The sequence below is a fragment of the Lissotriton vulgaris genome, chromosome 8 (genome assembly GCF_964263255.1).
Source record: "Lissotriton vulgaris chromosome 8, aLisVul1.2, whole genome shotgun sequence".
Lineage (NCBI taxonomy): Eukaryota > Metazoa > Chordata > Amphibia > Caudata > Salamandridae > Lissotriton > Lissotriton vulgaris.
Genome location: NC_141696.1, coordinates 711,509,150 through 711,525,087, shown reverse-complemented (window position 1 = coordinate 711,525,087; position 15,938 = coordinate 711,509,150). Strand labels below are relative to the sequence as shown.

At 45.3% G+C, this 15,938-nt stretch overlaps 1 protein-coding gene across 1 annotated transcript in view; it reads right to left on the bottom strand.

Annotated features, from left to right (window-relative positions):
• CDC16 (cell division cycle 16) overlaps positions 1–15,938 on the bottom strand; it is a 148,468-nt gene that overhangs the window by 46,547 nt on the left and 85,983 nt on the right. The window contains exon 13 of the mRNA XM_086934581.1: positions 11,895–12,047. Coding sequence (XP_086790707.1) covers positions 11,895–12,047 — 153 coding nt within the window. The remainder of the gene's footprint in view (positions 1–11,894; positions 12,048–15,938) is intronic.

Sequence of the window (15,938 nt, the reverse complement as noted above, 5' to 3'; positions counted from 1 at the left end):
ACTTCCGCCACATCTGGCTGTAACCCTACTACATCCCGTTGAAGGGTCAAGATGAAGATGTCCTGCAGAAAGATCAAGATGCAGGACAGCCACTGTCACCAAAAACGGATGGACACATACAAGATAATCTGACACTACACTTGGTAAAGGAAGGTAAGGTGAAGAACCAAAGAAAGAGTGCTCACTGTAGAGAATGAGAACAAACAGATTCTGGTTGAAGACAAACTAGAACCTAATAAGATTCTTAAATTGTAGAGACACAGTTACAACACTACAAAATAGGGTTAACACTTTAAACCACTTAATTTCCCTGACCTTATCAGAAGCAGCCTAGAAAGAAGGGCACTAAACTATTTATGTAATGACAGGCAGAAGCTACATATTTGCAAACTAGGAATAACAAGTTTGCTTTTGTGATAAACATGGTCTCTGTCACTTCACGTTACACATGTTATTTACAATGAAGGACAAACAAAGCCTATTGCCTACAAATCAAACCTTTGTTCGGCTACAGAACATAAACGTGAACCAGTAGGAATGATGCTGACAGCAGTAGAAACAGCCATAATCAAATAAGAGATCCGCAGCTCAGAATATATATGAAAAAACTACAATGTTTTACTAAACCTTTACAGTTCTTTGAGATAGTATATTTAGACCATATAGTCCCAATGTTTACAATACACAAATACCTCTGTTGTTCTCAACGCTTGCTAAAAAATGTTAGGGGTGTGGCCACAATAGACAGTGACCACACACTGTACGCTATTTCTATTGGGAATGGTGGGGAAGGGAGCAGATAGTATGCATTCTTTACTCGGACAATGGGCCGGCATTTGTACTCCTGAGGCACAGCCGGGAGCATTGCTTTTAACAAATTGTGCTGTATTTTTAACCTTGTGTGTGATATTTTGCCACTGAAAAAACCTTTGTTTTCACCCCGACTGCTTCAGACAGGGGGCTTAATTTCCCACCGTCACCGCCAAGCAGCAGAGCTAAACGCTGCAGCGGGAAACGCCCTAATTATCGCTGCCATCAGCGAGTGAGCCGGTCCTGTGGCCACACCCACTCGCTCGAGGCCACGCCCACTCCGCCTATAAAAACCAAGCTGATTGAAAGCTCTGGTCAGATTGTACTCCTGAGGCACAGCCGGGAGCATTGCTTTTAACAAATTGTGCTGTATTTTTAACCTTGTGTGTGATATTTTGCCACTGAAAAAACCTTTCTTTTCACCCCGACTGCTTCAGACAGGGGGCTTAATTTCCCACCGTCACCGCCAAGCAGCAGAGCTAAACGCTGCAGCGGGAAACGCCCTAATTATCTCTGCCATCAGCGAGTGAGCCGGTCCTGTGGCCACGCCCACTCGCTCGAGGCCACGCCACCTCCGCCTATAAAAACCAAGCTGAGTGAAAGCTCTGGTCAGATTGTACTCCTGAGGCACAGCCGGGAGCATTGCTTTTAACAAATTGTGCTGTATTTTTAACCTTGTGTGTGATATTTTGCCACTGAAAAAACCTTTCTTTTCACCCCGACTGCTTCAGACAGGGGGCTTAATTTCCCACCGCCAAGCAGCAGAGCTAAACGCTGCAGCGGGAAACACCCTAATTATAGCTGCCATCAGCGAGTGAGCCGGTCCTGTGGCCACACCCACTCGCTCGAGGCCACGCCCACTCCGCCTATAAAAACCAAGCTGATTGAAAGCTCTGGTCAGATTGTACTCCTGAGGCACAGCCGGGAGCATTGCTTTTAACAAATTGTGCTGTGTTTTTAACCTTGTGTGTGATATTTTGCCACTGAAAAAACCTTTCTTTTCACCCCGACTGCTTCAGACAGGGGGCTTAATTTCTCACCGTCACCGCCAAGCAGCAGAGCTAAACGCTGCAGCGGGAAACGCCCTAATTATCGCTGCCATCAGCGAATGAGCCGGTCCTGTGGCCACGCCCACTCGCTCGAGGCCACGCCCACTCCGCCTATAAAAACATGTACACCTCACGTACGCGCAGCGGGCGCGCCTAAGGCAAGCCCGTCAGGGCCCGTCCGGGCCCAGCCGGATCCAGGCCCAGGAACTCTGCCGGTTTTGCAGCATGATCGGCTGGTGTACACAAGTGACATGCTTCGGGCCCTTCACCAGGAAAAAAACCAGGAGTGTCGTTATATTCACACTGAAGGTAAACCCTTTGTCAACTGCACACGCTGTAACCCAGTCGAACAGATCTCGGGAAAGCCGGGACTACAGATTGGCCTCCTTAACTGCCGCTCCCTCCCTAAGCATGCGCATGAAATCAACGTGCTGATACAGGATCATGGCCTGGATGCTCTGTTTCTCACAGAAACCTGGCTCTCTGCTAGCACGGACTCTGATATTGTCAATGCCCTACCCCCAGGCTATCTTATTCAAACCCTGCATAGAGCTAAAAGGAGAGGAGGGGGGCTGGCAATAATCCACAGAGAACACCTTGCCTGTAGGACCAGCAGTGCCAACATTGAAGATTGCGAAAGCTGCTGCTTCGCCCTCCAAATGTCCCCGGCACACTCCCTTTCAGGACTGTTGATTTACCGCCCTCTGGGTACACCTGGGAAATTCCTCAATGCCCTCACAGATACGGTATCACAACTAGCTTCCGCCGCCCCGAACTTTCACCTCATGGGCGACCTCAATCTTCACCTTACTGACCCCAAAGATTCCACAGCATCGGAGCTCCTTCAGGACCTTAGGTCATTTAACATCCGGCTGGTCAATAACGAACCTACCCACGACAAGGGACACCTTTTGGATCCCGTCCTGACCAACATCATGGATATCACCTCGGGCCCCCCTCTCCCTCTCCCCTGGACAGATCACTTCCTAATCCCCATCTCCTGGCACCTATCCATAGCACCCCCCCAACCCTCCAAAATCCGGGTGACAGACCGACGTTGGCACAAGCTTATACCGGCTGAATGGGCCAGTATGCTCTCAGATTCCATACCCTCCCTATCCACTGACCCGGTCACGGCCGATGAACAATTCAATTTCTGGCTCACATCCTCACTGGATAAACTCCTCCCCAATACCACCACTCTCAAACAAACTAAAAGAGTGAACCCCGCTCCCTGGTACACCCCGGCACTCAAATCTCTGCGACAGGAATGCAAGAGAACAGAACGCTCTTGGAGGAATGATAAATCTAATGAAAAGAAGGACGCCTACCATACCGCATTACAAACTTATAAAACCGCCCTTCGCAACACCAAAAGCTTATTCTTCCAAGAAAGAATAGAAAACTCCGCTTGCTCCAGTAAGGAATCTTTTACTATTTTAAAAGAACTCCTCAAAGTCCCAGACCCGGACCTAGAAACCCACCAGACCCCAAGGCAGATGAGGAAAAATGCCACAATTTAGCTAATTTCTTCAAGGAGAAAATCCAGAAAATCCTCGACTCTATTCCACCCACAAACTCGAGCGAGGAAAAAGAAACAAACAATTCTCCTACCCCCCCCCCTGTCTCACCTCTTGGGGACAAGTGACTGCCGAAGAGGTCGAAAGCACGCTGAATATCATCAAAAGCGGATCTCCCAGGGACCCTGCCCCGCTACGCATTCTTAAAAGAGTAGCACCCACGATCCTTCCCCCCCTTACCCACCTCATCAACGCCTCTTTTCAACAGGGAGTCGTCCCTTCCAGCTGGAAGGCGGAAGTCGTCAAGGCACTACTAAAAAAACCTTCCCTTGACCCTGCCGACCTGGCAAACTACAGGCCAATCTCCCTTCTCCCGGGAACTAGCAAGATTGCCGAAAAACTTGTGAATAGAAAACTTTCACAATTTTTGGAGAGCAATAATCGTCTTAAAAACTCGCATGCAGGATTCCGCCCCGGGCAGGGCACCGACATCGCCCTCCTTGTGGCGGTGGAGGAGGCCAGAGCACTGCTAGACGAGGGAGGATCAGTGGCAGTGATCCTCCTCGACCTCAGTGCGGCCTTCGACACCGTCAACCACCAGCTCCTTATCCATCGACTCAGGAGTGTCGGTGTTGAAAGGACCGTACTGTCCTGGCTATCGTCCTTTCTGAGTCAACGCTCCTTCCAGATCTGGGATAACAACACCCGCTCCTCCGAAACACCCCTCCAATGTGGCGTGCCTCAGGGCTCCTCCCTGAGCCCCACATTATTTAAAATCTACATGTCCCCATTGGAGGAGGTTGTCACCCCGTTCGGAGTGAGTATCGTCAGCTATGCTGACGATACAAAATTAGTGGTGTCCCTTTCTCACCCAAGCCAACAACCTGCGGACCTTTACAACTGTCTGACGCAGATACAAGGATGGATGAACAGCTCATCTTTGAAACTCAACGGTTCAAAGACTGACATTCTCCTCCTTGGTCAGAAGGGGCTCTCTCTTTCACCGAACATCTGGCCACCTTGTCTGGGCCCGCCCCCAGACCCGAAACCAGAGGTGAAAAGCCTGGGTGTATGGCTCGAAAAGGACCTATCATTCACAACTCAAGCAAAGAAAGTAGCCGGGACATGTTTTGGGCTCCTCAGGTCGATTCGAAAGATCCTGCCCCTACTCCCCCCCAACTCTCAAAAACTGTTGATCCAAGGCCTGATACTATCTAGGCTCGATTATAGTAATTCCATCTACTTAGGCGCTCCTGAGGCAACCTTGACCAAACTGCAAAGGATCCAAAATGCAGCCGCCCGGATCCTCACCAACACTCCCGCCAGAGCCTCAGCCAAACCAGCCTTGAAGCTTCTCCATTGGCTCCCGGTAAGAGAACGTGTGAAGTTCAAGGCCCTTTGCCTGGCCCACAGACTGCTTCAAAACAAAGGCCCCCCAAGTTTAAGAAAATTCATCAAACCATATAAAGCCATAAGATCCCTCCGGTCCGATCAGGAACATCTCATCATCATTCCCAGAGTCAAGAAGGCCCGAACAGGTGGAAGGCGCTTCTCGGTCCACACTGCACGCCTTTGGAACGCCTTACCCCGCGACCTGAGAACTGAACCCAACTATCTACGGTTCAGAAAGCTATTGAAAACCCACCTCTTTCCTTAAATCCTGCCCCCCTCCCTGCCCCCGCTGACCCGCAGTTGTACTGATCTTAGCGCTGGGATACTCACGGGTGACTACGCGCTTTATAACATTTTTTAATAATAATAATAATAATAATTTGGTGCAAAAACATTAGCTGAGGTTCAATCTGCAGTGACAGCACATCTACAATTCTCACATGCATTTCCTCTGCAAACAAACTGAATAAATGTAAGAGCGAAAGAAACACTAAGCACAATTTTACTTCGCTGTTTCTTAGCTGGAGTGTGTCTTGGTATCATGCATTATATGATGTACAGTGGGCCAAAGATTGTTCTTTAATACTCCAGTAAAAACATTATCAGATCTTCTTCAGGATTTCAGTATACGTCCTAGAGTTACCTGTAGGTTCTGACTCCCAAGGAAAGCCACGTTTTGCATTTTTACAAGTCTTAAAGAGAGTAAATTGTCCACTCTTCTAAGGTCTTCTTTTATTTTAGTGATCAGAGGGGTATAATTAAGATGGCTGATTTCATTCACATCGGGAGATATACAGACCCCTAAATATGTTGCCTGTTTCACTTTATAAAGACTTTCAAATGTCGTATTATTTGTACATAGGACCATTGTTTTATCCCTATTAAGGGAGTAACCTGAGTGAATGCCGAAAGTATGAGTAATTAATTCAATTACACTAATTGCCTCAGTTGGGTTTGTTGTTAAAACGGCCACGTCATCGGCATAAGCCAAAATTTTTGTCGAGAACAGCCCCACCGTAACAGGTTGAATAAGGGGTGAGGAAAGCAATTTTAAAATAAGGGGATTAATATAGAGGACAAATAATATAGGGGAACAGGGACAGCCCTGCCTTGTACCTCTTTGTATCTCTATATCCTCCGACTCAGAACCACAGATGTTAAGTTTTGCCTTTGGGCCTACGTACAGGGCCTTTACAGCATTAATAAATTCATACCCAAAATTATTCAGTTCTAGAATGTTCCACATAAATTGCCAAGAGAGACGGTCAAATGCCTTCTCGGCGTCGAGAAGGATCATCGACATCCTGCCCCCCGTGGCGCCCATGATGTCAAATAGGGCAATGGCTCTACGGGTATGGTCTGTGGTGCCCTTTCCCGGAATAAAACCATGCTGCCACGGGGAGACCAGACACTCGACGACCCGACTAAACCGGTTGGCTAAGATCTTGGCATATAGTTTTGAGTCGGAGTTTATAAGAGATATAGGCCTGTATGAAGATGGAAAATTGGGGGGGATTTGCCTTTTTTTTTTTAGCAAAGATCGCTATATTGGTGTATTTCCATGACTCAGGCGGTATTGCATTATATTGGACCCCTAAAAAAAGATCCAATAAATAGGGAAGTATTTGTTTGCCCAGTATTTTGTAAAGATCCAAGGCAATTTTATCAGGACCTGCGGCTTTGCCATTTGCGAGCTCCGCTAATGCAAGCTCCACTTCTGTAATTAAGATTTCCCTTTCCAGTTCTTCTTTAGCTGATTCATCAATCAGTGGATTGGGACCTATCTCTGACACCCAGTTGTTAAGAAAGGTTTTTAGGTCTCTGCCAGAATATAAATCTTCATTTTGATATAACTTTTGATAGTACTTCCTGAAAGCCCCTACAATGTCATGTGTGGACGTGTATTGCTGCCCCTCGTACTCAATCATCTTTATATTATTATAAGATTGTTTTTGACGTGTACGTAGGGCTAGCTGTCTACCAACATTTTCCCCAGATTCATATAAACTTCTTTTGTTTGATTCATAAGTTTCTGCGGCTTTCCTGATTAATGAGCTGTTGATTTCGGTCTTCAAGACTAATATTTTATGAAGAGTGTCATTAGCTAAATCTCCTTGATGGATCTGGGTGGCATGATAAACCTCAAGGTTAGATAACTCACGCTTGAGCCCCAGGTTGTTGTTATTCGCTATCTTTTTACTTTTAGCAACAAATGATATAGTTTCGCCCCTTAGTGCTGCTTTAAAACAGTCCCAGACAATCAATCTGGGTGCACTATATTGATTGCAATCAAAAAAACCCTTGGTCCATGATGTTATATGGGTAATATATTCCAAGTTGACAAGTAACTTTCTGTCAAAAGACCATTGTGATTTAGGTCTATTAAAACGTGGTAAATCAATAATAAGAGTAAGTGCGTTATGGTCCGATATTGTTTTTGGGGATTTGATTATATCTAGTATTTCCAGGTCCATCAAAGAGGTCATGATGTAATCAATTCGAACGTATTTATTATGCGGGTATGAAAAAAAAGAAAAACCGGAATCATGATGTTTCTTCAAATCCCAAACATCCCGCAAATTGTGGCTATCCATTAATTGGCGTATGGCCCTATACACCTTAGGCTTACGTCCGTTATAGTTCTGAGGCAGTCGGTTATGTAAAAAGGTCCCTAATGAGATGTTAAAGTCTCCACAAAGAATAAGAGGAGAGGGCGAGGAGGCTAGTTCTAAGTCTAGATCCCTAAACGTTGAAGGATCGTCTAAATTTGATCCATTAATCGCACAAATCGTGGGACCTAATTCTAACTGCACTATAGCCCATCTGCCATGTTTGTCAGCCAACTATAGGATTGCCAAGTATAGGTTTTCCAAGATTGCAACCCCCCTGATTTTAGATGTTTGGGAAGTGGCTACGATCACATTGTAACCTGGGATCTTTAACAGTTCTTTATCGGATTCTGCAATATGTGTTTCCTGAAGGCAAAGTATATCAACAGGATCTTGTTGTAATAGTTGATATAATTGTGCCCTTTTGTTTCTGTCATTAAGACCTGCGATATTCCAATTGCAAAGTTTTAGTCTCCCCATTTAAGATGATATATACTGGACTTGGTCATGACAACACAGTAAGATATGTACATACATACATTGAGCCACAGGTTCTTAATCTGGTTTATCTTTTTTACTATCATTTGATCCTGTATACAAGAGAAAAAAATTGCTTGACATTGTCTTATTTGACTGAGGTTGCTTATTTTTATCGTTTTTTCACCCCCGCCCCAACCCACCACCCCCCTCCCCCCACTCACCAACCTTCGAGGCATTTAGACTCTAATAGAGTCTATAGTGATGGTGAGATGTTCCCTGACCAGTACCATTAATAGCACACATGTGTTAAACAAAAACCAATAGAGTTGAGAAAATGCAAGAAACTTGCCCGAATAGTGTCTCAAAAAGGTAGAGAGATAGAGAGAAATACAAGTCTAATATGTCAATTAGAAAAGTAAGATGATTAATTTAACGTCTGTAATCCTATGACATAACTCACAAAAAGTATATTTGCATATACAACTAACCTAACCCAGGTGTCTAACTGCTACATTATAAAGGTCTCTATCGGAGCTAGTCTCAAAGCTTATGTCAGACTGTCAAGGAACTCTTTTGCTTTTATCTCCGAGGTGAAAAATTTAACCTGGCCTTTATAGATGACCTTCAATTTAGCAGGGTTGTTAAGATACACCTGAGCATTTTTATCCAGGAAAGGTTTAATCATCTGGCGAAGACACCATCTTCTCTCCACAGTAGTGTGGCAAAAGTCAGGCCTAACAAAGTAAGAGATATTGTTTCTGGTACGCCGAGCTTCGGGTTTTGCTTACTCGGCGATGGCCTGACGGAGAAGAAAGTTTCCAAAATAAACCAATACTGCGCGGGGATACTTCCCCTGTGATGAGGATGCCTTCAAGGTAGATGGAACTCTGTGGACTCGTTGCACTTCCATGTCCCAGTTCCAGGAGGCAAGCTCCGGGAAAGTATCCTTAAGTAATTGGATGATGAAAGAGCGTATATCCTCACCCTCGCTTTTTTCAGGAATTCCAAGGACGCGGAGATTGTTGCGTCGAAGACGGTTTTCCATGTCTCCAGCTTCCATCTAACATCCTTTAATTCCTCCTCGTGGGATTCCACTCATTCCTGAGTGACTGTGGCATCTGCTTCATTGATTACTATGCGATCTTCCATCTCCGTCATCCTTACATTAGACGCTGCAACAGATTTTGAAAGTTTACGCACTACACCCTGAACCTTATGTAGCGCTAATTGTGCCCTTCGACCATCCCTTGAGGTTTGTTCTCGGTGGGAAGCGATTGCCTGTAGGACTGTATCCATTACTGTAGTCAGTGTAGCATTTTGTTCATCTACAGGGATAGATGGCTCGGGCTGAGATGTAGAGGAATGCTCCTGAGAATTAAGAGCTGGCGCTGTTGTTGGAGAGTAGTCCCACAGTAAACCGGATGCGCCATGGTGGGTCCTTTTCTTCCTCCGTACAGTCCTCTTACCTCCCCTCGAATCATCTCGGGCTGGGTCGTGATCACTCTCTGTTGCACTAGTATCAGAGCCAGTGCCAGTGCCAATATCGACCTAAGATTCCAAGTCTGATTCATGTGACCATCTGAGATCGTCGACCCCTTCAGATATTGAATAAAAGTCTGAGGGATCTCTATCTGTGTCCAATGAGTCAGATACAGTGTAATCCTTACATTCCTTACGTGGCTTTGATATCTTCCCCTTAGGATCATTATTTTCTGCATTTTGCAACTGAGATTTGATTAGATTTCCAGTGTTAACCTCAGTTTCGATTTCAGGTTCGTGTTCAGGCTCGGGCTCATTAACCAAAGTCAGAGTATTTATTAAAGATGGTAATGCATTGGGATCTTCAGGAGCCGGGTTCTGAGCAGATATAGTTCTAGAAATAGCATCCACAGGGGTAGTTATAGGGGCAGAGGTGGCACAGGGTGATGCGTGTAAATCAGTATCTTCACAGGTCACATGGAGCTGTTTGTCTGTAATCTGCGGTTGATTAGGGAGGTTTGCCACTAAAATACTCGATTCTTTATTTACCAGCACAGTATTAGGCTTCCTTGGCCTCTCCCCCTCCCGACTAGGCACGAGAGCACAACCTCCTGACATTCCCCCCGTCTCACCTATAGTCTCCAGCCCGGGAGAGGAAGGACCAGCCATCGTTGTTTGAGCCACCGTCGGCGCTGTAGTCCTTGAAAGGTGAGGGGAGACTGAAGCAGGCACTTTCCTGAGGAGATCGACCACCGAGGGGCCGGGTCCAGGCGTAGATGGTAGTAGCTTAGAAGATTTCACTTGCTTCACTGGTGCCGAGTTTTGAATAATCTCAGAGCCGGAACCGGAGCCGGGAGTCCCGTCCGAGCCCAGTGCTCCAGCTCGTTTCAGCGCCAGTTCTCGGTCGCGGAGAGCCTGCTTCGCCGCTCGAGCTTTGGAGGCTGCAGCGGCGGCTGTAGAAGCAGCATTCTTTGGGGCCATTCTTTTTGTGCGGTCCCGCAGGCTCACTTGACAGGAAAAATCACTCGCAAGGAAGCAGGAAGAGTCAGTCGCCGCCACAGGACAGACCGGTGAGCTGCCCACACTGTGCTGAACAACGGGGTTTCCAGCAATTCAGGTGTGTCCAGCAAATCGCAACACAGCAAAGCCAATCAGCGAGGACAGGAAAGTCAGGCGAGATCGAAGCTCCAAGACTGCTGCTGAATCTACTGAGCCCTGCAAGTTCCCAGCGCGGAGCCCCTCCATCCGGTTTCAGCGCCACTGCGGAAAACCAAAAGTAAGTCTGGGCAATGCAGCCAACTTGTATCAGACTCTTATTTCTTCCATTCGGTTAAGCCTGAATTTGGTTAGGCTGCACCGCCCGATATGTCCCACTGGTATGCATAGCCAGCACCTCTCAAATCTTCACCGCAGGGTACTGGTCAGTGGAGCCTCTCGCAGCGGTCTAGGACGCCGCCGTCATCTTGCCTCTTTTTCAAACATTTCTAAGAAACTTCCATACTGCCTACTAGTTCCTGTGGAGTAAAGGGTGCAGAGAGTGTGACTTTACCACCATTCCCTGGGTCCAAGACAATCATAAGGCTTCAAATCTAGATCTGCTTCATATTTTATGGATTTGCTCTACAATATGTTTGGAGCCTCTCATGCTACAGAAGTTTCTACTCTAAAAATATTTGCACGGAAATAACTCTCCCTTTCAAGACTGTTTGGCATGTTGGTTTGGCATATGCCATCACAGCATTCCTACTAATAGGCAGTACTCTGCTTTTGCTGCTGCTTCTTGAAAGTTTCCTGTAGGGCGACCTATCACTGCAAGCCAATAAGCACAAGGTATATCGGTTGTCACAAAGAGAAACCTTTCAACTCTGCAACATGTAACTTTGGAAGCTACAAATCCTGATTCTGACACCATTCTTACCTTGCTGCACATATGATACTCAGCTCAATCACCCTGTGAGTGACAGTAATGCTTTTCTTGTTAATTGTACCCTACTAGTTACTCCGCTCGTCATGCATTTTGGGTGGCTGTGTGGTTTATTTGGCGAATTGCTTACAGCTGAGGCACTGTTCATGTATTCTTTGGATTACCATCATTGCACGGGTCAGCCAGCATAGGAACACTGTTATTATGAGACAGACTTTGTGGTACTTGGCTTTGTTCAGTTTATACTGCCTATGCAAACTAAAAATCCAATGGCAAAATATCAAGTGTTTAAAAAATGTAAAAGAACAAAGCTTTAAGAAAAAAAGAATCCAACGGTAATTGATCTCTCAGCTCATTTAGGCTAGTACGAGTATACCATTCACACCTCAAAAGAAGGAATAAACCCTGTATAATAGTAAAGTTAAAACAGGTGCACATGTCAATGGACAAAAAAGTTTCTCCAATTCATCCTACACAACAACTATATATGTTTACAATACCACAGTTCTCATTAAAGGAATAAAAATTTGCTTGGCCCAGCACACAAGCGGTGAAGAAGAAAATCACAGCAGATTAAAAATACACACAGACGATCGAAGATCTCCACCATTTATATTCAGCTGTAACTTACTCTCCATTTTGAAATGCCACCACTCCAACTTCATGCATCACGAAAGGGTCCTCTGGTGCAATACTCAAGGCCTGACTGAAAAATCTTTCAGCCAGTTTTGAATTGTTGGTCAATCCATACTCAAGTCCAATGTACAACATTGGCAAGTGGCATCTGCAAATTTAAAAAAAGTAATGAGATTAAAAATATAGAATAATTTCCTACCTACTTAAAAATGTTATTAATAGGTCTTGTTTTTGCCAACATGTGTCCCAATGAAAAATACAGTCTTGCCTTTAAGAGTACATTGAGAATTGAATATTGAGCATTTTGTGAGGGTACTAACTGATGGGTTGAGCTAAGTCAAAAATAAACGGATAGTATAAAAAAATCATAATCAGCAAAGCCAATAAGTCTTGACTAATCGACCTACTGACTTTGTCAATGCTGTTGGGGGTGTTATGAGAGGGGAAAGTACACCAGACTATTCAACCTATTGGCTTTGCAAATGCTGTTAGAGGGCTTATCGGAGGGAAAGTACACCAGGGAGAAGGCAACAAGGAGGTGGAGAGGAGTGGATTGAGAAAACAACATAATTCGCAGGAGGATCTGCTTAAGAGAGTAATGTGGATCTCAGGGTGTCAGTGGGAAGCACGAGGGAGAAAGCAACATGGAGCACGAGGGTGGGTGAGGCATAGGATGGATAGAGCAACACAGAGAACAGGAAGTACACAAGGGAGAGAGAAACACAAAGTGTGTGGGAAAGGAAAGCACATGAGGGAGAGTGCAACATGGAGCAGGGGTGTGGGAAGCAAACAAGGGAGAGAGAGCAACACAGAGCACAAACTCTTGTTTCGGCAGCCTGTTCGAAAGGCAGTAAAAAACAAAGAACATGGGCTAGATGCTTCAGCACTATCTTTACGGTCTCCTTTTGTTCACTAACACATACTTGCAGAATCTGCAGTACTTGCAAGGCGGAAGAGACCTAAATCACATCCAAATCTAGCTTACAGCCTCAATGTGCCCTCTCCAGCTGCATTTTTACAAACCTCCATTAAAGGACACCATTGGACACTGACTGTTTTTTCCACTGACCTGGAGTAAAGTGTGGCTCACTGGTTAGAGCAGGCAGACCCTGAAGCAGAGGTCAGACCCGGGACCAGGGTTCAATTCCCGACGCGGCAGGGTCTTGAGCTCAAAATGTCCATGGACTCGATAATTCTCACTTCGGTGCCTGACCTAATCATGGGTTCACACTCTGCAACTCTGGGCATTAAGCTTGCTTAATCTTCACAACGGCCCCCCCGTGGCGGGATGCCTGGCTTTCACCTTGGGGATGCCCTGTATGGGCTATCTCACAGGGAAAAGCCAGGACGGGTTCCCAAGGCAAGCGCGGAGATACCCCTTCGGGGGTCGATTCAGGCGCTATATAAGAAAACATAATAATAATAATAATAATAACTAGTACCCTTCTCAGAATGTGCCCATGCTGGTCTGCGATCTTCCCATCAAGTAGCGCACCACAGATTGTATGAGGCAGGAACCCAGATGGTCACCTTCCTGTCCAGCATCTGCATTGCCTTTAATTGCTGGTGCTGCAAGCAAAACCTAGACTCCTTAATCACCCTAAACTCTGGTAGGGGTACCTCACCTCTAGCACCTGAAAAGCTTTTGCCCTTGGTCATGGGAGTCGGTAGCAGCCTTCTTAGTCTCAGCATATGCAAAAGAAACAATTGATGGACGGAATACTGGACAATGCAAACATTCACCCCCAGTCCCAGGGATCTCATTTTTTAATCCATCATTATTTTGCTCACCACACGATTTTGGACCCAGCCTTATGCAAATCATTCTTGACCCTGTTTTTGTGGGAACAGTCCAGCCCGAACTCCCAAGCCAGATCCTCCGTTGACCGGAACCAAGCATCCTGGGACCGGTTTCAGTGCATCATCCAGGCTAGCTTGTATCCAGTGGTGTAGTTTGCAAGGGACCCACGTCTGGGCATACCCTTCCTACTTAGGGTGACATATGCAAAAGAAACAATTGATGGACGGAATGCTGGACAATGCAAACATTCACCCCCAGTCACAGGGACTGGGCTTAATCCATCATTCTTTTGCTCACCATACCACCCCAGTTTGGACCCAGCCATATGCAAATCAGTCTTGACCCGGTTCCTTGAGGGAACAGTCAAGCCAGAACTGCCAAGCCAGGTCCTCCCTGGACCGGAAACAAGCATCCCGGGACCGGTTTCAGGGCATCACACTTCATCAGCCAGGCTGGCTTGAATCCAGTGGTGTAGTGAGCACGGGACCCACGTCTGGGCATACCCTTCCCACTTAGGGTGACATATGCAAAAGAAACAATTGATGGACGAAATGCTGGACAATGCAAACATTCACCCCAGTCACAGGGATCTGGGTTTAATCCATCATTGTTTTGCTCACCATACCACCCCAGTTTGGACCCAGCCATATGAAAATCAGTCTTGACCCGCTTGCTTGTGGGAACAGTCCAGCCCGAACTGCCAAATATCCAAAAAATTGACCGACAGCGGGATTTATCGAGCCTGGTCGTCCACGGAGGTTGCTCAGAACGGCGTTTTCAGCCATATATAGATGGTGTGATTTGTGAAATAGAAGCAGTACTGGGAAACTTGGATCTGGATACTTTTCAGTGAGCACATTATCAGAATAAAAGATAAATCTTTGTATTGAGGGATTCATTCATATTTAGGATTATCAGAAATCAGAGCATACTAAATGGTTTGTTGATGAAAGATCGTTCAGTGATATATAAAAAAAAAAGAAAAATTTGGGATTACAATAGAAAGATATAGACACTTGGTGGGGTAAAGAAGAGACACAGATTTACATATGGATGAAGATTAGGACTCTTACGAACATTATTTGGGCCCTGATGATGTCCCGTGGGGGACGAAACGCGTAGGCTGTGGAGTGTGCAGTGTACATTTGATGGTTCATTTTATGATTTGTTCATGTGAAGCAATCTTCTGAATGAAAAGAAATATATTAATGCAGGACTGAACTCAGTTGATGATCAAAGAAGCTTGCGTTGGAACTGGATTATTTGTTATTTCCAATGGACTACAATATTTGATTGTTAATACTCACATTATATTAGTGCTCCTTCTATTTGGTTTTGTTTATGCTGATGGACTGAAATTAATCGAGTAACGGAAAACAAAACTTTTGTTCTGGTGCCAACTGCATGGTTTGAATCTTTTGTGTACCAGTCCTTCCCATGTAGGGATGGGGTGGCTGGTAATTGCACTGAACGTGCCACCTAGTTAACACCTTGGCTGCTGTGACTTTTCCCCTCCTGTGCTAAAATTCCTTGAATTCTATGGTTTCATGACGAGCTCAGCTCGTCATAAGCACAGCTCAACTGTGCCTCATGACGAGCTCAGCTCGTCATGAGCATCGAAAGGGTTAAGGACTACAGGAAGGAGTAATGGCAAGATTTAACTAAAGCCAGGAAATGGGAAGTTTGACTGTAGAGACAAGTCAATGTTAAGGGTAAGAATAGGAGCATTTCAAATGACTACCTTTATAGTCATTAAAGAAGATAAAGGTAACCCATCATCCATGCAAAATTGGCAAAATCATAAAATTGCATTGCACTTACATAAATAAAAGGAGATTAAGGCATATTTTGCTACAAACAGATAAGGTCACAGTTAATCAGGAGGCCGTCATGTTAAGACTCCCGTCACACAACTACTCTTACACTCCCGAGTTTAGAGATCACTGGTTTTCATCTCTATAAATGTTCCAAATGGCAAGAGGAATCACTATTTCCTTGTTTGGATTATCACTGGACAACACACACAAGCCAAATGATATGCCTTGATACATTACTTTAGAAGCCAGTTTCAATAAAATGACTACACAGTCGAAAAAATCTGATCTCTTTAAAAATGATAAAAAAAGTCACCACTGTGAATTGAAGAGCAACCATCAAAAATGTATGCAATGACATTCGTTACAAATCTGCAATATTCTGATCTTATGGCTGAAAAAGCACTTATTCAATGGCTTGGCT